This window comes from Piliocolobus tephrosceles, chromosome 6, assembly GCF_002776525.5.
Source record: "Piliocolobus tephrosceles isolate RC106 chromosome 6, ASM277652v3, whole genome shotgun sequence".
NCBI classification, from domain to species: Eukaryota; Metazoa; Chordata; class Mammalia; order Primates; family Cercopithecidae; genus Piliocolobus; species Piliocolobus tephrosceles.
The window spans coordinates 6,787,521-6,810,562 of NC_045439.1; the positions used below are offsets into that span (position 1 = coordinate 6,787,521).

Sequence of the window (23,042 nt, forward strand, 5' to 3'; positions counted from 1 at the left end):
CCTGGCTAATCTTTTTTTTTTTTTTTTTTTTTTTTTTTTTGTATTTTTGGTAGAGACAGGGTTTTGTCATGTTGCCCAGGCTGATCTCAAACTCCTAGGGTCAAGTGATCCTCCCGCCTTGGCCTCCCAAAGTGTTGGGATCACAGGCATGAGCCACCCAACTCGGCTTGATTTTCTTAGCAACATTTTCCTTTCCCTAGCTCACTTTATTGTAAGAATACAGTATACAATACATATAACACACAAAGTATATGTTAATTGCTTGTATTATTGGTAAGGTTCTGGTCAATAGTAAGCTGTTAGTAGCTAAGATTTTGAGGAGTCAAAAGCTATATTCAACACGAGGCACAGTGGCTGACACCTGTAATCCCAGAACTTTGGGAGGCCGACGTGGGTGGATCACTCGAGCCCAGAAAGTCAAGGTTGCAGTGAGCTGTGATGGCACCACTGCACTCCAGCCTGGGTGAGAGAGTGAGACCCTGTTTCAAAAAACAAAAACCCCAACAAACAAAAAAACCGTTTTACACGAATTTTTAACTGTGCTAGGGCTCAGCACCCCCTAACCCCTGCATTGTTCAAGAGTCAACTGTATATGAGGTGAACATCATAAGAGATGGGGAGAACCGCCATATGGGATCCCAGACAGACATATCCGGATGTGGGAAAAGAGGAAGAAGAATCAGAAAATACTTTACCATGGGATCAGAGAGTTTTTTTCTTTCACTGACAATAACTGTATATATTTAGTGGGTACAATGCAACACTTTGATTCATGTATATGATGTGGATGATTACATCAAGCTAATTAACATATCCATCACATCACATATTTTTCATTTTTTTGCACTGAGAACATTTAAGATCCACTCTTTTAGCAATTTTGAAACATGTAATACGTTATTATTAACTATAGCCACCAGATTGAGTTTCACAATTCACAAAGCAGAGTCACATAGATTATTTCACTTAAGACTTGCAAGGATTAGGAAGGAATCCCAATTTATGGTATAGAAAACTGAGGCACGAGGTCACATGATTTGTCCTGGGTATATGAAAAAGCCACTGCTTCAAGTGGGTTGGGGTCTGAAAATAGCTGAGTCTTTACAAATAATGCTGAGGGCCTATGAAGGCCACAGAACAGGAAAAGTCACGAGGATTGGAATCTGCAGATATGGAAAAGCTATTTAGCCCTCAGTTTCCTCATCTATGAAAAGGGCCAACACCAGCTGGTTCACTGAACGATTGCAAGGACAAAATGAAACACTGCAACACAACCATAAACCGCAGATGTTAACTCATGTGAAGTGTCACTGTTACTTTTCATAAGCCAAGCGCATGCCTTCTTAGGGCAGATATATAAATTCCCATTGAACAAAGAAATGAAGGAAGGAACACATGAATTTAGCAAAATCAACAGAGTCTCCCTGAACTTTATTTTCATGGGCCTGGACTCTGGTACAGCCCGGCTCTGTAGCATCTGGCTGGTTCTGAAGGACACGGTGACAGATGACTGCTGTAAAATGGCCTTGTATTTCCCCCAGGAGCACCAGCCTCCTACACGCCAGGCTTCCACATAAACATCACTCAAGCCCTGGGGAGTGTCCGCAGATACAGGTCAGCAGTGGTGCCCTGACCGGGCCACACTGCAGCAGGAACCACCCAGGAACCAGACGCGGTATACAGGGTCAGCTCGGCTGTCTGGTCATACTGGTCTGGAAACCCTTCCTCAAATCCCTGCAGCCTGAGAGGTTTTTGAACTCAGATTCAGACTTTAAAACAGAAGTCCAGGGCATACAACATACATTAGCCAATATTCCCAGAAGGGCATAGGACAAGACCCGCAGTCACATACAAAAATACCTCTACAGAAAACCAGAACTTTCACACTAAAAGGAATAAACATAAAGAATCAAAAGCCACATGTTTCAATTCAGAGGAGTTCTCCCCACCCATCAAATGATTTCAGATCAGGCCAAATCTGACTAGCAAACGAGTTACCAAAAAACATCTGGGTTTCAGAGCTTTCTGGATGTTGAAATTGCAGATAAGAGGTTGCAGGCCTGACTCAAGGGCTGTTAATTCTCAAGGCATCTGCGATACACCCAGGACTGGGATGGACCCAGAAAGCAGGCAGCACACGGCCGAGGTTCCCAGGGTGCCGACCAGGGTGCCCACCAGGGCGCCTGTCCAAGCGCTGGACACAGCTTCCGGGCGTGTTGTGTCTCATCCCTTACTTCAGCCAGAATGGAAAACTGCATGAGTAAGGCTGCGCTGCTGCAGAGTCAGTAGCTCCCCGCCCCTTTAACATACAGCAGACTGTGCTTTGAGGGAGAACAGGAATTAAAATAAATAGATAAATAAATACATTTAAAAAAAAAAAAAAAAACAAGCCACTTTACCTACGATGTGACCTGAAGAACAAGGTCAAAGTTTGATAAATATGATATTTAAGCAGATAGGGGAAATTATAATTTTAAGAAAATGTTATAGAAGTCAGGGTTTCTTAAAGTAGGACATAACCATTTTCAAGGTGCAGGGAAAAAAATAACAAAATTTGCAAAATTCAGTTACCTATAGCTTATTTTCTGTTTTTATAAAGGTATAGATTACCAGGTCAACACGGATGCTAACATGAAGACAACAAATGGAAAGCCACTTGGTATAGTTCAAATAACCTGGGGTTTTTCTCGGGAGACCTAGGTTCGAGATCTGGTCCTCACTGAACTATCTGGCCTTGGCTAAGTTACTTAGCACCCATCAGCTTCCCTGATTACATGTAAGATAAATGTGATAAAGGAGTATCTTACTTACCTTAGAGTTTGGTTGTGAGAATTAAGTGATAAACAGATCTGAAGGTGCTTTAAAAACTGTAAAATATTACAGAGGAGATCGTTTTACATTGGGGTTATGTTCTAAGGGCAGTGAATTAGATGAAAATAGAGTGTGTTGAAATTACTCTTGAAAAATTCCCAGATAGGCCACAGTGTGGAGCATACGTGGTTTTGTGTAAACTGTACCATCTCTCAGCAAATCCCTCCAACACTGGAATAGATTCCTGTTTTCGGGGTTAAATACACACCATGGTTAAATACACACCGTGGCTGGCCTGCATTGAGAGACCATCTTAAACAAAAATATAAAAATAAACAAAATTAAATAACATATATTGTGTTTCACTAACTGTGTATATAATACATGTGATCCAAGAACGCTGGAAGCTCCTACCCTCTGACTCCGACCTACAGTAATTAGGAGGCTTTGCCACCTACGACTGTGTTATTTCATTACTGTACACAATAAAGAAATGTTTTTGGTATTACTGAAAAGCTTCTCAGGATCCAGAAGTTCTCTCCTTGTCTCTTATAATAATTTAAAGATAACACAGTTCTTTGTATAATTTTGGCATTGGATTTTTCATGCAACAAGCATGTACTGAAGACACTCCCTGCAAGGCACCATGCAAAGCAGGAGAAAGAAGCAAACGAAATAAAAAGACAACACGGAGTCCCTGCCCTCAAGGAACTCACTAGCTGAAGACGCCAACAAAGGCCCTCACAGCTAACCACAATGCAAGGCAGAGGGAAACCAGCAGTGATCACAGGGGTATGTATCGTAATTTAGAAATGCAGAGGAAAGACCAAGTAACCCCGGACAGACAAGGGAAGACTTCAGAACCCCAGGGACAGTCTGTAGGCCGGCTCTTCAGGCATGAACAGTATTTCAATATGGAAAAAGGAGGGGCTCACGACTGATAAAGCATGACCATAGAGTCACGGAAACTCTTGGCACACAGTAAGCAGCGGGGTGTGGTAAGACCACAAATCTAACATTTATGAGATACCTACGAGGCATCAGGAATGAGGATAAGTCAACCCAGCTGTAATCATCAAGACAACACCAAGGCGACATTTACTAAGTCCTAGCATCTCGATTCTAGACAACGCTGTGCTGGAGCTCTCAAGCCTGCCCTGCAGACCCCGTCTCCACCCTCTCCCCTGCACAGGTTGCATCAACAGGTTTCCCCTTGGGTAGGAGCAGCGGAGGGGAGGGAGAGAGAGGGGAGTGAGGTCAGGGTTGCTTCTTGGGGTAGGGTTGCTGTCACTGCTCCTGTCTGGTGGCTCTGTCCACCCAGCCCCCTCTGAACCCAGGTCTGGTAACTGCCCCTCTGCCCCTTCAGGCCTAGGGTGGAACTGTGCCTGCTGTACCAGTCCCGGCCACTACCCCAGGCCTTGTGGTCTCCCTATACCTTGCACCAACCTTCACAACAGTGACTTTATCACAATCCCCTTAAATTGGCCAATTTGAGGGCACCACTGCTTCCTGCCAGGACTCTCTAGAATCGCCTTGCAGTCAGCTCTCCTTGTTAGAGCTGAGGAAACCGAGGCCAGGAAAGAATAAGCAATTATCCAAGTTTACACAGTCATTTCATTAAACAGCAGAATCAAGACTGCAACCCAGTCTTGTCTGTCTCCAAAGCCTATGCGCACCACCTCTGGGAAAGTAATTTGGTGGTAGATTACAGAGGATCATGAAAGAATGCACGTAATCTTTTGTGCTAATTCTCAAGAGTTCATTATTCATCTGCACGTGTGCAGCCTGCGCCTGCCTGTCTCTTTAAACAGTCCTGCAAATGAGATGCTCCAATCAGGCGTTCATGGCAGCAAACGGTGCCAAACGTACAAAAGCAATCCTTAAAAAAAAAAACAAAAACTCAGAGATATTCCAAGACTCCAGTCCAGATCCTTCCTAGATCCCGGGTCCTGCATCTGCCGTTTCCCTTCTTAGATTCTTAGCTAATTGGGAGAGAATGCATGTTATTGGCGATCAGAAGGCATATGTCATGAAATTTCTTTAGCAAACATATGCCCCTCATCATTTTTCTAAACAGCTCTAAATTTTTTTCCAGCTCCCCATTCCTATAAGAGCTTAGACACTTGTCACCCTTCTTGGCTTGTCAAAGCAGCCCGTGTTGCGGTACTGGGGTGTGAAGGGCAGCTCTGAAGCCAAGCCCTGTCTCCTCGTACTTGGCGCTACCCTTCTTGAGAGTGGTCTTGTACTGGCTCTTGCTTGGGGGAAGGAGTACACTTTCCATTAGAGATTCTGGAGACTGGCCGGCCACAGTGGCTCACGCCTATAATCCCAGCATTTCGGGAGGTCAAGGTGGGTGGATCACCTGAGGTCGGGAGTTCGAGACCAGCCTAACCAACATGGAGAAATCTTGTCTCTACTAAAAGTACAAAATTAGCCGGGTGTGGTGGAGCATGCCTGTAATCCCAGCTACTCGGGAGGCTGAGGTAGGAGAATCGCTTGAACCTGGGAGGCAGAGGTTGCGGTGAGCCAAGATCGCGCCACTGTACTCCAGCCTGGGCGACAAAGCGAAACTCCGTCTCAGGAAAAAAAAAAAAAAAATTCCAGAGATCGGATACTTAAACTTTATATAGGAGGCTGAGCAGGGCTGCTTGTAATGCACGTGGGTGTGATCTGGTGACACATCATCAGGCGTTCTGACAGCCTCAAATGTGCGGGCAATTATCCCACTTCTTGCCCGGGGCTTTGAACCTTTTTAACATTCAGTTTAGGATTCTATAACTTCATGAAACTATTGTTTTTTATAAAAACATTCTGAAACTGAAGTAAGCCACTCCCAAGAAGACAAATATTGTGTGATTCCACTTATACGAGATATCTAAAGTAGTCAAATGCACAGAGACAAGAAAGTCGAACGCTGGACCAGGAGCTGGCCGGGGAGAGTGGGGAATTATGTAATGGGGATAGATTTCAGTTTGGGAAGATGAAAAGTTCTGCAGATGGATGGCAGTGATGGCTGCACTACAATGTGAATGTACTTAATGCCATGAACTGTACACTTAAAAATGTGTAAGATGCTAAATTTTATGTTATATGTATTTTACCATGATTAAATTTTTTTTTTTTTTAAAAAGGGTTCTAGGGCTGGGTGTAGTGGCTCATGCCTGTAATCCCAACACTTTGGGAAGCTGAGGCAGGAGGATCACCTGAGCCCAGGAGTTCAAAATCAGCTTGAGCAACAAATCGAGACCCCATCTCTACAAAAAAATGAAAAAATTACCTGGGCATAGTGGCGTGTGCCTATAGTCCCAGCTACTTAGGAGGCTGAGGCTGGAAGATTGCTTGGGCTGGGGAGGTTGGGGCTGCAGTGAGCCCAGATCATGTCACTGTACTCCAGCCTGGGCAACAGACTAGGCCCTCTCTCAAAAGATTTTTAAAAAACAAAGAAAAGAAAGAGAATGCGTAAATAGAATATGGCTGCTGATGAAACACTGAAAAACTACAACTGTTCACAGACAGACAGAAGAGTTCCACCAACACTAGGTTACAGCAGCTGGCGTGCGCTGTAAACAGAGAAAAGTTAAAATGTCCTAAGTAGACAAGACTGAACGTACCATTTAATATTTCCACTCTGAACTCTTTTGTTCAACAAGCTAGTACTGAGGGCCCGCTGAGTTACATGAGCCAGAATGACATCCTCCAGGTCCTCCTGGTCTGGACAGTTACGTGGAGTTGGCTATGCCCTGAGACACGTGGCCTGGGGCCTAAGGGGCACCCAGTGAACTGCACCTACATCCACCTGCCCTGAGGTTTCCCGTGCCATGGGAGCAGGGTTCTGAAGGATGAGGGTGTGGCTCCGTGAAGAAGGGGTAGGAAGGGACGCTCCAGGGAAGGGAAGGGTGCTCAGCATGCGGAATCCTGTACACAACAGCCTGGCACCTTCAGAAGCTACCAGAAGTCCAGGGTGGCTGCATCCAGGGCCCTGGGAGGAAACAGTCAGGAAAACAGGTGGCAAGTGGTTCCCAGAGTCGGCCCTGAACCCCAAGAGTCATGGGGAACTTCTGGGGGATGCTGGGCAATTCAGAGATAAATGAGCTTTCCATTTTTAAAAGTGCTGAAGAGGTGGGATTTGAAGAAAAACCGGTAAAGACAAGGAAATCTGTTCAGAGACCCCTCCAATAATCCAAGGGAAAGGGCTTCAGATCTGCACCAGCAAACCATGTGTGGCCTCTCCTACAGGCAAGGGCAGACTAGAGCGATCTCCTCAGTCCCTTTCAGGTCGATGACAGTCCCATCTTTTTTCCCATCATTCACTCATTGGGCATAACTGAGTACTTAACACACCGTGGACAGTGGAGCCAGGATGCTTGACTTCAAATCCCAGCTCTGAAACACACTGGCCAGGCGATCTTGAGCAAGTTACTCCAAGTTTTGGGCCTCTGTTTCCTTGTCGGTCAAAATGGAGAGAATAATAGGACCCACTTCAAAAGGGTGTTGTGAGAATTAAACAAAAGAATACATTAAAAATGCTTAGCCCCACACCTGATGCTTGGTGAGCACTTTTTAAAGCCAGCATTTCTCTCCCCTTCCCTCCTGCATCTAAACACACACACACACACGCATGAATGAGACACGGACCCTACCTTCTAACAGCACAAGCTCTGGCTGGGAAATACCTCCGTGGCATAAGATATAATTAAGTACAAGATGCAATCTGAACACGTATTTTTATATAATTAAATTATATCAACTCAATAAAAGGCCATTTTCAAGGAAGGCAAAGAAATGACACACCAAGCCAGATTTCAGTCTTTGAGAGCAGTGGAGTGTGGGCAATCCTGCTTAATTACTTTCTAAAGGACTAATTCGGTGAAGCCGAGCTAACAGATCATTATCTTTATTATAGCTCCATACAGTCCCCTGGGAGCGGCTGCCACATTTTGCATACAGGATGGGTAAGCATAAGCGACTCAATAGTAGATAAATCATCATCACTAAGTCCTATTCCTAAGGATTTTCAACTGTTTGTGATGAAGACAGCTGGGGCTAAAGTGCACAGTAATGCTGCAGTATAAGAGAGTCCTAATTCCATTCAACCGTTTCTCAACTGGAACATATTTTTCTAAGAATGGTAAAATTCGTGTTACATAACTTTTTGGGGGGTGATTTAAGTCAAATCCTTTTTACTGTTAAAAATGCTGGAATTGCCAACAACCACTTCATTGTGTCAATTACTTTGGCTGAAAATAATTTGTTTTAAGCCAGTGAAACCACCAAATGCTTTTTGCAAATGTTTCTACTTATTGATTCCAGTGATGCGGTGTCTAGCGAGAGGCATTCTGCAGCAACTGTGGTGGCAAGTTTTGACTCTGTACTAAGCCAGTCTCATGGACCTGCATTCATGTTTTGGGGTTCTACCAATAAGGTTCCCTCGTCTGGAAGGCCTTCTCTTCTAAATGTCTAAGTCTACCAGTTCTTTGCTGAGGGGTAGAGTTAAATGTCACATGTGTACATGTGTGTATAATGCATGCAGATATGCAGCTATACATGAAGTTATATGCACATGTGGTATATACTATATTCATTGATACATGTTGTTTCAAGCACACAGGGAAGTGGTGGGCATGCTCTATTTGGCAGGCACCTGTCATGTGTGGCATGGTGGGTGGTGGTGCCTGGTGTGTGTGTTTAAGGAGGTGCTATAAGATAAATAAGACGGGCCAGGCACGGTGGTTCACGCCTGTAATCCCAGAACTTTGGGAGGCCGAGGTGGGCGGATCACGAGGTCAGGAGATTGAGGCCATCCTGGCTAACGTGGGGAAATCCCATCTCTGTCGGGTGTGGTGGCGGGCGCCTGTAGTCCCAGCTACTCAGGAGGCTGAGGCAGGAGAATGGCGTGAACCAGGGAGGCAGAGCTTGCAGTGAGCCAAGATGGTGCCACTGCACTCCAACCTGGGCAACAGAGCAAGACTCCGTCTCAAAAATAAATACATAAAATTGAATTTTTAAAAAAAGATAAATAAGACGGACCCTGAATCTATTCAACTAACTTTCACCAGGAAACTCACCACATGCCAGGCACTGCTGAAGTGCAAAAGACACAGAGACGATCCCAGGAAAGTCTGCCCGGAGGAGCTTATATCTAATGGGTGACGAAAATAAACCTCCATGACAGGCCTCTGGGATAATCGTGATGACAGAGGTTTATACTAAATACCACATAGCCACCAAGGAAGGAAGGGCACCTGGGGGCACTCAGGGATGAAGATAAGTGGGGCCCTGGGTGCTAAAGCGGGAGGGAGGGCTGCTGTCAGCTTTTAAACAGGAGGCGTTGTGTCCGGATCTGTCTTGCAGGAGGCACATTAGAAATGTCTAATTTCCCCCGGGTGAGCTCATTGGTGCCCATGGATCCCATTACTATCTGGATGCTGACGGCTTGCAAACGTTCCGTCCAGCCCAGCCGTCTCCCAGGCTCCAGACCTTCACCAACAGCCTGCTCAGCACCTCAGCTTGTGTTCCGTATGTCCTCCCACCCCACAAGCCCAAACCACCTCCCCCATGGCCTAGACTGCCATCTCTGCACAGGCCCCCCAGCCTGTCCTGCCATTTCCAGTTGCAGGTACCAGAGACCTGGGCGTCAGCCTTGATTCTGCCCTCTCCCCACTCTTAATGTAAATACAGGATGTTACCCCCTAAGAATCTCCTGCGTCTTGCTCCCAACCCCCGGACCAGGGTGAATCACCATTGCCTCTCCCTGGGTTACTGCCATAGTCCCCGCACCTCTACCCTCCTACCTCCACCCTGGACTGTCCTTCCCACCTGTCCTCCCCCTGGAAGCAGAGTGATCTTCCAAAACAAAAAATGTGAACAAGTTGCTCCCTTGCCTTAAAATTCTCCCGTTTTCCCACTGCTCCTAGGAACAAGACCAAACTCCTTACCATGTCCCCAAAGCGACGCTCCCAATTCCACTGCAAGCCACGTTACTCCTTTTCCTTTCACCACAGGCAACCTTTCAGTTCTCAAAAGGTTCTTTCCCACCCAGGGCTTCCTAGACACTTCCCTGGCCTGAATGGCTCTCCCCACTTCCACCTACCCGCCTGCAGTGAGCAGACTAGAAAGATGCTCTCACGGATGCCTCTCTTAGGAAGCCCGCCCTGATACATGCCCCCAGTCCTGCAACACCCTACCTTTGTTCCTTAGACTTCTCAGAACAACCTATCACTGTTGTCATGAAGCGAGTGTGAAAATAACACTGGATATCTAGCTCCTGAGAAACAAGTTAGGCTTCCTAAGGCCAAGGACCATGTCATCCTCACATTTTGCTGGAACCCCTAAAACAGTGTAATAATGAACACTGTGAGTACTTGAGTGCTTGTTTAAAGGAATGGACTGAAGACTGGAGGAAGGAAGACTGCTTTGGGTCTGTTGCTGAAACCAAACCGAACCCTAGATGAGAACTGATGAGGGCCCCAGTCAGGGTGGAAGGGACAGATGATGAGACATTTGGGGTGCAGAATCCACTGAGTCAACTGAGATATGGGGCAGGGGGTAGAAGAGTCTAAAATGATTACTAGGAGAATCTAATGTTTATAGGGGAGACTACATTTTTGACATGTTTAATTGTCCTAAGAACACTGTAGATATTCACTGGAAATCAGCCCAATTTGCCAAATGGACTTAAGTCTCTCCATGAATATTCGCCTAACCATTTCTCTTCTTGTTATCTTTAACTGTGGGCTGCCCATTGTCCTTCAAAGGTTATTTGTGAGAAGAATGTGCAGTCCAGGACGGTGGGTCTCCCCTACAGGGGCTCTGCAGAGTGAAGGGTGCCACCAATCCTGGACCACACCACAACAAATGCATGGATCCGGCTGCTGGCCTCAGGCGGGCCCTCTGCTTCCCCTCCCTCTGACAGCAGGGCCTTGGCAGGTGGGAAGGTGTCCTGTTGGACTCCCTACCTTTGGCAGGCCCTGGGCTTGGAGATGGTGCCCTCAGGCATCATCCAAGTCTACAGGTCAAATCTGCCTCTACACCGTGGGAATGGTTTATTAAAGATAGACAGTTTAAATATTTTCCAGAAAGCTGGCAGAATAAATAAATGACCGCATTTTAACACACAACTGAGTACTCTGCAAAAAATGGTTTTCCCTGCCAACAGTATTTGCCAGTAAAGGTACAACCTTAGAGTAAACAAAAATTGAAATGTATCCACCTAAACTAAATCTTAAAAATTAGCTGGGTGCAGGGGCTCGTGCCTTATCTCAGCATTTTGAGAAGCCAAGGCAGGGGGATCTCTCGAGGGGAGTTCAAGACTAGCCTGAGCAACAAAGGAAGACTCTGTCTCTAAAAAAAATTTTTTAAATTTAGCCAGGTGTGGTGGCGCAGGCCTGTAGTCCCAGCTACTTGGGAGGCTGAGGTGTGAGGATCGCTAGAGTCCAAGGAGTCAAGGCTACAGTGAACCATGATCACGCCACTACACTCCAACCTGGGCAACAGAGTGAGACCCTGACTCTAAATAAAAAATAAATTATTAATTAAACTTAAAAAAAAAAAAACCAAGTCCTTTAAAGAAAGAAAAACTCTTCTGAAGAGCTATTTCTTAAAAAGTAAACCAAAGAGGGTATGTACTTGCTCCTGCTTACATCTAAGCACACCCCCAGTCCTGGGCCAGATTAAAATGAATGAGCAGCCTTCAGCAAAAATGAAAGCTATGTGCCAAAAGTCTAGTGAGAAAAACATGAAGCCGGGGGTGAGGGGTGGTATCAATAATAATTATATAGCTTTTGGAGTTTACAGCACACTTTCGTAATTAGTAATGCTTCTGAAGGTGTTTAAAACATTTTGCTAATATTAGAAACCCTCTATTAATGAACTAGATAAAATTATAAGGATGAATAGTTGTTCCTGCAAGAAATTTTTGTAAGTAGTACAAAATGCGGCTGATTTTAAGTCCTTGGAGAGACCGCCTTACTAGAGAGAGCAATGCTTTCATGTTCCGTTTTCAATGTTACCCATGATTAAGGTTTTCACACTACTAGTTTTATAGCATGAACAAGCTGTAACACTAGAAACAAAGATGTTATTTCTCCTCTCTTATCCAACCTCCACTCAACAAAAATGTTTTTTAAGAGAATATGTGAAATGGTTTACACTATCTCAGAAATGGACAATAATCAATTAATGGCTACTTTTTAAGCACAGTTTTGTGATTTTTTCCCACCAAAACGCATGGGTTTCTTTACAATGTCATAAATGGTTGTGGTTTGGCTATAAAATAACTTCCTTGCTGGGTGGAGCACCAAGTATACTAATTAGCAATTCTCGCTTAATGTGGGTGCTTACTTTGCACTTTTCCATGAAAGCATTTTCCTCTGATTTTGCTATCACAGAATGCCTCAGTCAGTCTTCTGTCACTGCATGAGAATGCAAAAGAGGCCTGAAAATACTTCAGAGTGTGGAGTTTGGATGATTTCCTCACAGGTGTTCCTTTTAAATCCAACTATTTGTTTTATAACCATCGAGGTGCCAACTTGAAAATTCTGTCGTAATCATAGTTAAGAGAAAGTCATCGGTATTAGAGATGTCAAAAGATGTTTAAGATTATTAAATATTCTTAATTTCCAAAATATAAATGTTTAGAAATTAAAACAATGTTCCATTGCAAAACTAGAAAAAATAAACTTCAGTCACTCAAAAATTATAGTGATTAGTGATTTCAAAATACGACTGGGCAGGTCACATGGACTCGACCCGCCACAGTTACTAACAAGTAGCACCTGCAGGAGAAGAAGCCAGGCCAGATCTGGGACATGGCAGATACGCTCTGGACAGGCCTTAGATTAGAGGGCATCTGATAATTCTCTCATGACACCTTCTAAGGCAAGAATGAAAAAGGCTATTAACCACAGTCACAACCCTGTAAGGCAATGGTCAATTCTGATGTTACTGTAATGCTAAAATATCTTAATGAGTGCTGGGTTTATAGCATTACAACACAGATTATAATGGTGTTGTAATCTGATAGGGCTCTGCCTGTTGGAGGAAACTCTCCCTTAAAAAAAAAAGTAATTAAATTTAAGAAAAGATTTAGCCATGGTACATGGAAAGTAGACAAGAATTTTACTTGAAAATCAGTAAGAGGTAATAATGTGATGTGACAAGCAACGGAGCCTATCTAACCTTAAGCTGCATTATTAGAAGTATAGGCCAGGCACAGTGGCTCATGCCTATAATCCTAGCACTTTGGGAGGCTGAGGAGGGTAGATCACCTGAGGTCATAAGTTCAAGACCAGCCTGGTCAAAATGGTGAAACCCCATTTCTACTAAAAATACAAAAATTAGCCAGGCCTGGTGACACACACCTGTAATTCCAGCTACTCTGGAGGCTGAGGCAGGAGAATTATTTGAACCGAGGGGGCAGAGGTTTCAGTGAGCCAAGATCGCACCACTGCACTCCAGCCTGGGCAACAGAGTGAGACTCTGTCTCACAAAAAAAAAAGTATAGACTTTGGAATAAGGGAGGTGACGTATCCTATTCCAATCTTCTCTGTGTAGCAACCATGCCTGGAATACCACATTCAGTTGTATCAAGTTAAGAAAGGAATATAGACAAAATGAAACAGGTGTAGACGAGGCAACCAGGATGATTAAATTTAAATTACGTCTTAAGAGCTAGACGATGTGAGAAAGAACTATAACGATTGTCTTCAAACATGTGAGGACCTAATATATGTCCAAGATACTAAACCTATTCTCTATGGACCCAAGGGACAGAACTTCGGCTGAATTTTCACTTCTTGTAGGACCTGACAGTCTGAACTGTCCGGACAAAAAATGGATTGCCTGGAGAGGTATTTACTTTCTAGTCTCTTGAAAATGCTCATGCACGGGTTGAACAGCCTTTCTAGCTTTGAACAGCCTTTCCAGCTTCCCCTACAGGGCAGAGATTTCAAGCCGGAGGGGTGGGGGCAGGACAGGAGGGCCAAAGCACCACCCTCTCCCTGCTCCCTTTCAGCTACGGCAGCTCTGTATCTATCTGCTTTACTGTTGGGTTCCTGGGTAACCTTTACTTTGAAGAAACAGCTCAAAGGCTTAAGAAAGTAAACCATGAGATGAGATTACCTGTCAGATCCGTTCAGGCACTGAGATTCTTTTTTTTTTTTTTTTGATACGGAGTCTCACTCTGTCGCCCAGGCTGGAGTGCAGTGACGCGATCTTGGCTCATTGCAAGCTCCGCCTCCCGGGTTCATGCCATTCTCCTGCCTCAGCCTCCCGAGTAGCTGGGACTACAGCCACCCGCCACCACACCCAGCTAAATTTTTTTGTATTTTTAGTAGAGACAGGGTTTCACCGTGTTAGCCAGGCTGGTCTCAATCTCCTGACCTCCTGATCTGCTCGCCTTGGCCTCCCAAAGTGCTGTGATTACAGGCGTGAGCCTCCGCGCCCGGCCGCACTGAGATTCTTATAACCTATGGCAACCACATGCAGTTGTGCACTGACTCGTTTTGGTAAGCTGTGATTGATCAAAGGATCCAAAGGACTCATGGAAATGTATGAGCAACATTTTGTTACTTGCTCCCACTTCTTTCCCTCTTTCATCCGTTTCCTTAATTACTTAGTCTTTTATCAGAAAGGTATAATAAAAAGAGCTTGATATTTAGGTTTCAAAAAGTTCAGACTGGTTCCTAAAAATGTTAAGCCCAGAGATACCATATGACCTAGCAATTCCACTCCTAGATATCTGCCCAAGGGAAATGAAAACACAGGTCCACACAAAAATGTGCATGTGAGTGCCCATAGTAGCATTATTGATAAGAGTCAAAAAGTGGAAATAACCCAAATAACCCATGAACAAGTAAACAGATTTAAACAGTGTGGTATCTCTCCACAGTGGAATTTAATTTGGCCATAAAAAAGGAATGGCATGCTGACACAGGCTACAACATGAATGAACCTTAAAACATGCTAAGTGAAAGAAGCCGGGAACAAAAGACTAAACATTCTATAATTCCATTTATATAAAATTTCCAGAATCTATAATGACAGAAAGTAGATTAATGGTTGCTAGGGGTGAGGGCAATGGGGGAACATGGAATGACTGCTGGTAGGTATTAGGGTTTCTTCTGGAGTGATGAAAAGGTTCTAAAATCAGTGAGTGGTAACAACTGCACAATTCTGTGAATATACTACATGCACTTAATGGTACAGTTTAAAAACACATTTTTATGGTATGTAAATATTTCAATAAAGCCATTACTAACACACACACACACACACACACACACACACACACAAAGATTCAGACTGGTATCCAAGCCCTTACTAGTTCTGTGGCCTGATAAAGTTGCCAAATGTCTTTAAGCCTACGTTTCCCCAGGCAGAAAGGGAAACGTACCTCAAAGGTAGGAAACCTACCTCAAAATGAAGCCTTGAAGAAAATATGGAGTATTTCCCAAATCATAAATTGTCTTATAAAGGACAGCTGCTGTTCACTTTTCAAAATGCTTCAGGTTTTTTTTTTTTTTTTTTTTTTTTTTTTTAGCATTAAAAGAAGTTTGTGAGCTGGGTGTGGTAGCATGCACCTGTACTCCCAGCTACTTGAGAGGCTGAGGTAGGATTGCTTGAGCCCCAGGAGTTTGAGGTTGCAGTGAGCTGTGATCATGCCACTGCACTCCAACCCGGGTCACAGAGTGAGGTCTGGCTCAAAGGAAAAAAAAAAGCTTGTGATTTCTAGCTCAATTTAGAGATCTCAAATACTCTGAAGAAAACAATGCACACATTTTCTGCTTAAATGAGAAAGACAGTTCCTGAAAGATGAGGATGAGCCTTTTCAGGAGGCTAGATACTGCCTAACTTTGCATTTAATATCCATTACAAATTATGAGGAGAGACACCAAGAAAAAAGTATAAAAGAAGACAGAAATTTCATTCATAAGAACAAACTTTTCTCTTTCTCCCTTCTCGTTTATACATTATCATCTCTCTCTCTCTCTCTCTCTTTGAGACAGGGTCTCACTTTGTCACCCAGGCTATAGTACAGTGGCACAATCATAGCTCACTGCAGCTTCAAACTCCTGGGCTCAAGCAACCCTCCCATCTCAGTCTCCTGAGTAGCTAGGATTACAGGTTCAAGCCACCATGCCCAGCCAACTTTTAAAAATTTTTTGTAGAGAGGGGGTCTTGCTACGTTGCCCAGGCTGCTCTCAAACTCCTGGCTGCAAGTAATCCTCCCGCCTCAACTTCCCACATCTTGATCTTGTCTTTATTTGGCCAGAAGGAAGTTAACTATGACAGTCATCCAAATAATATGTATGAATTATATTTTCTAAAGCGATAACCATGATTTTTTAGTTTCTATCACTACTAACAGCATGATGCATACTCAACACATGAAAATGTATGATTCATACATTATGCTGCTGCCTTGCCATTGTAATCTACGTCTCTCATTTAAAAAAAATTGTTTGCCAATGTAGCTAATGAAATATCCAAATGTTTAATTTAGTTCCTAGTGAAATGGCATTTCTGTGATCCATCGCTTTAATTGAATCATCATAGTAATTAGCTGACTTGTATTCATTTATATTTTCACTTAATGAAAGCCTCTTAAAATGTTTCACATCAAAACATCTGTTGCCTAAGATATTACCAGTTAACATTCACTTCTGCCCCACAGGCCACTCTTGCTTTAAACTTTATTCATTAGACAACCTAAAAAAATAACAAATATAGAGCCGAGAACTTTTTGAGAAAAGTAATTCAATACCTATAAAGTGATCTTATTGTTTGATTCTAGTTAAGATGACTTTTCTTTAAACCATTACCTCTACAAAATATAAGAGCTGGTTTTTACTTTCTTCTGGACATCACCACCAGTAAAATACCATGCCAATATCTCCAGGCTGGCAATTAAAAGGAAAATGCAGAAAACCAAAACATTCATGAATAGATGTGTAGGTCAACTTCATGACTCAACTGCTATTTAGGAACAGTATGACCAGGCCCTCAAACAACTGCTCCAATAAAAATATCTAGGCTCATTTTCGTATCGCAAACCAAGCTGTCAATAATATGCCGACAGATTAAATTTGTAAGACCTGATGTCTCAAAGTCATTTAATACAAATTTCAGCCACATAGCTAGCATAGGGAGAATTCTACCATAGGGAGAATTCTACCATAAGTGCATAGGAGTTTGTACTTACTTTTTAGATCAAAAATAACAATTAGAATATGATTGATTATAAATCAATTAAGGAACCTATTCAAAATGTTAATTGAGGAATCTATTTAACCTACTAAGAGCAAAACCGTTCCCATGGCTCTATACTATAAAGTATCCCAGGGACCACCGGCGTACCAAATACATTCTACCTGCCCTCAACACCTTCTGAGCCTCAAAAACACAGGTGTTCTGCTCTTGGAAACTGGCGTTAAATTCAGAGAGAGAGTAAAAACTTTCTTTAATTCCACTGAAGAAGGAATTGCTAAGTTCATGAAGACCCACAAATGGTTCAGATGTAAAGTATAAGCTGCAAAAGCTATCAGAGTATACATTCTACCATGAACAAGATGATAAATTTCACCAGCGATAAAAATACCACTACAGAGGATGAATCAACACACTCTCCACTCTTTATTGCTACAGTGACAAACAGGTGTCATATAACAAGAAAACTTTCCCTAAATCACAATACAATAGCAAAATAAATTGCTCCAGTTGTCAAAGGGTCTAGAATTCAAAACTATTCCGACTGCACTTAAGCAAATTCTATCAAATACACATTTTTTCCCCATTAACAAACTTTTAGGGTCCTTTGACAGAGCAATAAATCCAACATGTAAAAAAAAAAGTGTGGTTAACTTTTGTGCGTGAATTATCACACATCATGTTCTGATAAAATATTCAGTGTGCTGTGAAAAGCTTTTTCAACCCTGCCAGTGAGACTGAAATCTTTCAAGCATGTAGGATTTCATATTTTTAAAAAGATGCCATATTGGTGGATATGAATGTTTCCTTCCTGTAAAATTGCAAAAACAAAAAGAAAAGAAAAAAATAACCATTACTCCATAAACAAAATAAGAAGCAACACTGAGGCCAGGTCCCCTTTGGCTTTCCATTTAAAAAGCTCTAGATTGTATTAAATTGTGATGATTTCATTAAAGTAGACCTGAATGGGTTCTGGGGGTCCAAACACTGCGTGCATCCTCGCAGGAGGGTTTTGTTATTAAGGGATTTGTTTCCCGAGTTCTTCATCCAGTCATTTCCAAACAGATGTGAGTTGGGAAGCAAAAAAGCAACACGTTCCCCGGAACGTGGATGCTGCCCGGGCCTCCCCGCCGCCCTGTGCCCCACGCGCCTCCGCCCGGGCGCGCTCCGCGGGTGTTGTAGCCGGCCGGGTCCGCGCGCCAGTGCCGGGAGCCGGGGCGGCGGCGGGGAGCCCGGGACGGCCCGGAGCGAGGCGCGTCCCCGCAGCTCCAGCACAATGCGCCGGCGGCGGGAACGGGGACCGCGCGCCCCTCCGTAACAACTTTGCGCGGCCTCGCCCGCGGCCGCCGGGCCTCGGCCCCTCGGCTTGGTCGCCGCCGTCGCCGTCGCCGCCGCCCGCCGCCAGCCGCCCGCCGCCCTGGCCCCGTGCGGCCGCCCCTCACCGTTGCAGAACTGGAGCAGCGAGGAAGTGTCGTACAGGCTGCTGTAGCTGGAGAAGCCGTCCTCCATGCTGAGGCCGCCGGGCCGCGCCCGCTCCCCGGCCCGGCCGCGCCGCCGCCGCTCACCACACACTGAGTCGAGCCCGACCGCGACCGGCGCTGGCGCTGGGGCCGGCCCTGCTGTGGCGGCTGCTGCTGCCGGTTACCATGGCAACCCCGGGCCCGCCGCCGCCGCCGCGCTAGCCCAGCGCCCGCTCCGCCCGCGAGGGGGCGGCCTCGGCGGCTGCGGGGCCCGGGCCGGGAGGGGGACGTGGCGGGGCGGGGCCGGGCCGAGCCTCCCGCGCCTGCGGCCTCTTCCCCAGCGGGGAGCGCTGCCCGGGCGGCCTGGGTGCTTCAGGGCCGCCTCTGCCGTCCGCCGTCCGCTCGGCCAGGCCCCGCCTTCGGGCACGGGGGCCCAGGGGCCGCGGGGCGCGGCGGCGGTCCTTGAGAGGACGCGGGGACAAAGACCCAGGCCAGGAGAGAGCGGGCGTGCGGGAGCCCGAAGTAACCTCCGCCGCGGACGCCCAAGTCCACCCGCTCCCGACGCACTGTTCCCGCGCTCACGACCAAACATGGACAACGCGCCCGCGCATTTCGGCCGTTTCTACTCCGCGGCTCACTGTGGGCCACATCCTGCCGGCGTGCCCTTCTGTCCACACGTTTTTCCGCGGCAGCAAGGCCCTGCCTCAGTGAGAATTAGCACGGGACTGGCAAGTCCGCTCGAACCTTCGCTCACACTGGGACAGAGAGGCCATCCTGGCACCAGGCTGAAAGTCCGCAGTGTTGAGGACTGGACGCAGCTAAAACATCGCTCTGTGGTTTCCGTACAATCAGCCCCTGGGATACAGATCTGTCACATTACAGGCTTGTTAACTTGCTACAGGACTAAGGAAATCAGTATTTATTCTACATCAGAAAGAGACCAAGAGTTAGGAGAAAATAGCGCAGTAGGAGAAACACACAGATCCATGAGTTTGTAACTTTTCCAGCCCATATACATATAAATGCTGTTAATGGTTCGCATTTTATACCCATGGAGTGAAGGAAGTAAAGATGCGCCAAATAACAAGCAGGGAAGCAAGAAATTAGAATACATAAAATGGATGATCTAACCCAAGAATGGGCTTGGTCCCAAAGAGACTGCAGAACGTTTACACTTCCTGTTGCATCATAGTCATAATTCAGTTCCATGCCAAAAATCTGAAATTGTAGGTACTAACTTGTGCAGGTTGAATACAGTGGGTGAAATAAGAACTGAATAAGTTAGAATTAGGAAAACTCGTAGGCCTCACTTGGGCTCAGAGGCCTGTCCTTCCAGAAGCCTGGCTTGGACATCAGTAGATGGCAGGTGAGGGACAGAACTTTGTCGTTAGCACATGGTTAGTAAGGACTGGTGCTACACGCTGTAGGCAGAGGGAGAAGTTTAAGACCTTATCCCTGTCCTGGCAGGATTGTTAATTGGGAAGATTCATTGTGGGTGGAGGCTGAAGGGCCACAGGTGCTGCGGGCTTGACTGTGACTTGGTGGATGGAGGACAGTGGGCAGGACTGTGCTAGTGAGGAAAGAAGGAAAGGTGCCTGCAGACATTGTGCAGACAAGTGGGAAGTAAGACTGGACTGAGGGCAAGGGGCCAGGTAAGAGAGGCCCCAAGAGCTGCAGAGGAGCCTGAACCAGACCTGCTGGGAGATGGAGGGATGCTTGGAGGGTTCATGCAGGCAGGCCACTGATGAGAGCTGTGTTAGGGAGCTGGGTCTGCCTGCTGACTGGGCTGCAGGGGCCGCGGCCTGTGGCTGGAACAGCCCAGGATGTCTGCAGTGCTCCAGAAATGAGGCACCAAGGGCGGGCCAGAGGGAAGTTGCTATAGGACCATACAACTGGAAAGACAGGAAGGTCAAGCAAGGACAGCACAACCTCCAATTAGAAGTGCCCTGTAGCAACTAGAGAGAAAGAATTGAGATTTGGGAGTTGTCAGCAAAGGGGTTGTAAATGAAGTCTCTAAAGAAGAGAATGGAAAATCGGACAAGGGCTGGGGCACAGCCTCAACAAAGGAGAGAGAAGGACATTCCGAAGGAACAACGGTTAGAGGCAGGAGAATCAGCAGAGGACATTGTCTAAGCTAAGAGCACAGAGAGCTTCCAGTGGGCATTTGCACAGGGTTCTCTGCAGGAAGGGGTCACGGAGGATGAGGCTGGGGTAAAGCTCTTCTGTCTGGTGGCAGAGGGTTCCCAGGTGACCTGGAGCGCCCTGGCGATGCAATAGGTTGCTGGATATCAAAGGGAGAGGGCATGTACATGCATGTTAGAACACTTTGGCAGCGAGGCTGAGCCCTGGGCTTATGCCTATAATTCTAGCATTTTGGGAGGCCAAGGTGGGCAGATTGCCTGAGTTCAGGGGTTCAAGACTAGCCTGGGCAACATGAGAAACCCTGTCTCTACAAAAAATTAACCGGACATGGTGGTGTGCGCCTATGGTCCCAGCTATTTGGGAAGCTGAGGTGGGAGAATCACCTGAGCTCAGGAGGTAGAGGTTGCAGTGAGCCAAGATCATTCCGCTGCACTCCAGCCTAGATGACAGAGTAAGACCCTGTCACCAAAAAAAAAAAAAAAAAAAAAGAAAAAGAAAAAAAGAAAACTTTGGCAGGGAAAGGAAATAGGGGGAGGGACCAAAGATAGTTGGCAGAGGGCCAGGTAAAGTGTCCCCTTGCCCCTGCATGGCACTGGTGGGTACTCTGCCTCTCTAAGGCGAGAGGTAGGTGCTATGGAGAAGGGGCTTTCAAAGGGTGAAACTTAACACCCAGATGCCCATTTCATCGTCCTCATTTCCCATCTTTCCTCTGTCTACTCCAGTGTTCATGCTCTCTCTACTCCACTTTGCAGTTTTATACTTTAGGATATATTGGATGATTGGCATTTCTGAACTTGAAAAGGAAGTAGTAATCATGAATAATTAGAAGATAGCTTTCTTTTAAGCCAAATGTGGTGGTGTGTGCCTGTAGTCCTAGTTATGTGGGAGGCTGAGGTGGGAGGATCACTTGGGCCCAGGAGGTTGAGGCTACAGTGAGCTGTGATTGCACCGCTGCCCTCCATACAGTGCAGCTGGGGCAATGCTCAACTCCAGCCTGGGCAACAGAGTGAGACCCCATCTCAAAAAGAAAAAAAGAATGTTAGCATTACTTATGTTTAATGTTATGATATTTGGTGGTCACAATTTAGACATGGGAAAGGAGACATATATTTAAAACTTCAGCTGCCAAATTGAGCTGGAGATTTTCTTAGAAGATATTATTTCCACTAGAGTAAAGCTACAAATAAGACAATTAAGAACTCAGTCCACTTTCTTTTGAGATGATAAAGATCGTCGTTACTCTCTTAACCTAGAGTATTAAACAGCTATGTTTTTCCCACAATGGTAAAATCTTACTCTAAAAAAAAGCTAAATTTAGAATAATTGCAATGATACGCATGTTAAGTCAATTAGGTATAATCTACACAGCATTAAAAAAGATCTGTGGGGAAAGTTCAAGAAAAATCTCTGAAAACTAATAATGTGTGATGTTTTTGCCTAAACATTTTAACAGACTGATATTCCACGTCATTGTGAGATAATTTACAGCCTGAGCCCCAAAAATGTTGTCATTGTAATAAATGATTTATACTCTCTAGGACAATATAACCACAGTGTTCAGTGGAATTAATAGCAGCATTTGTACAACGTGTGAAAAAGAGAAAGGAAAGTGAAAGTTCTGTAGCCTTTATTCATAGAAAGGCAATTTTTAAAAATCACCCAGAAATGTGCAGCCTTGTGCATCTATTGTTTAATCCAACACTCTTCCAAAAATAGTTCACAGTGTCAGGCCCTATGCTTGGGGCTGGGAATGTAGCACATAGAACACAGTGCCTTCCAAACTGCAGGTGGCCATGAAGTCAATTAAAGGGTCATAATCGGCAAGTTTTCAAATGGAATAGACGCCAGGCATAGTGGCTTATGCCTGTAATTCCAGCATTTTGGGAAGCCGAGGCAGGTGGATCACCTGAGGTCAGGAGTTCGAAACCAGCTGGCCAACATGGTAAAACCCCGTCTCTACTAAAAATATAAAAATTAGACAGGCATGATGGTGGGCACTTGTAGTCCCAGCTACTCAGGAGGCTGAGGCATGAGAGTCACTTGAACCCAGGAGGTGGAGGTTGCAATAAGCCGAGATCATGCCACTGCACTCTATTCTGGACAATGGAACGAGATGCTATCTCAAAAAAAATAAAAAGAAAGAAAGACACAGCAAATTCCACTTCTGGATACTCAGAGGAGTTGAAAGCAGGGACTTGGACAGATATTTGTACACTCATGTTCATAGCAGCATTATTCACAATAGCCAAGAGGTGGGAGCAACCTGAGTATCTACCGATGGATGAATGGTTAAACAAAATGTCGTCCATCCATAGCGTGGAATCTTATTTCATCCTAAAAAGGAAGGGAATTGTGATACATGCTATCAGAATGTATCAAGACACTATGCAGTGTGAAATAAACCAGTCCCCAAAAGCACAAATA

The 23,042-nt window shown here is 45.2% G+C and overlaps 1 protein-coding gene across 5 annotated transcripts in view; it reads right to left on the minus strand.

The window, feature by feature from the left end:
- Nucleotides 1-23,042, minus strand: part of EML1 (EMAP like 1) — a 207,151-nt gene that overhangs the window by 135,289 nt on the left and 48,820 nt on the right. For 3 of the 5 annotated variants that reach the window (XM_031935740.1, XM_023205610.2, XM_023205609.2), the window contains exon 1: nucleotides 18,459-18,583. The exons of the other annotated variants lie outside the window; for them this stretch is intronic. In XM_031935740.1, the coding sequence (XP_031791600.1) occupies nucleotides 18,459-18,525 (67 nt within the window). In that variant the 5' untranslated portion in view covers nucleotides 18,526-18,583. Of the gene's footprint in view, nucleotides 1-18,458; nucleotides 18,584-23,042 lie in introns of those variants that run through there. 5 annotated transcript variants of the gene reach the window in all.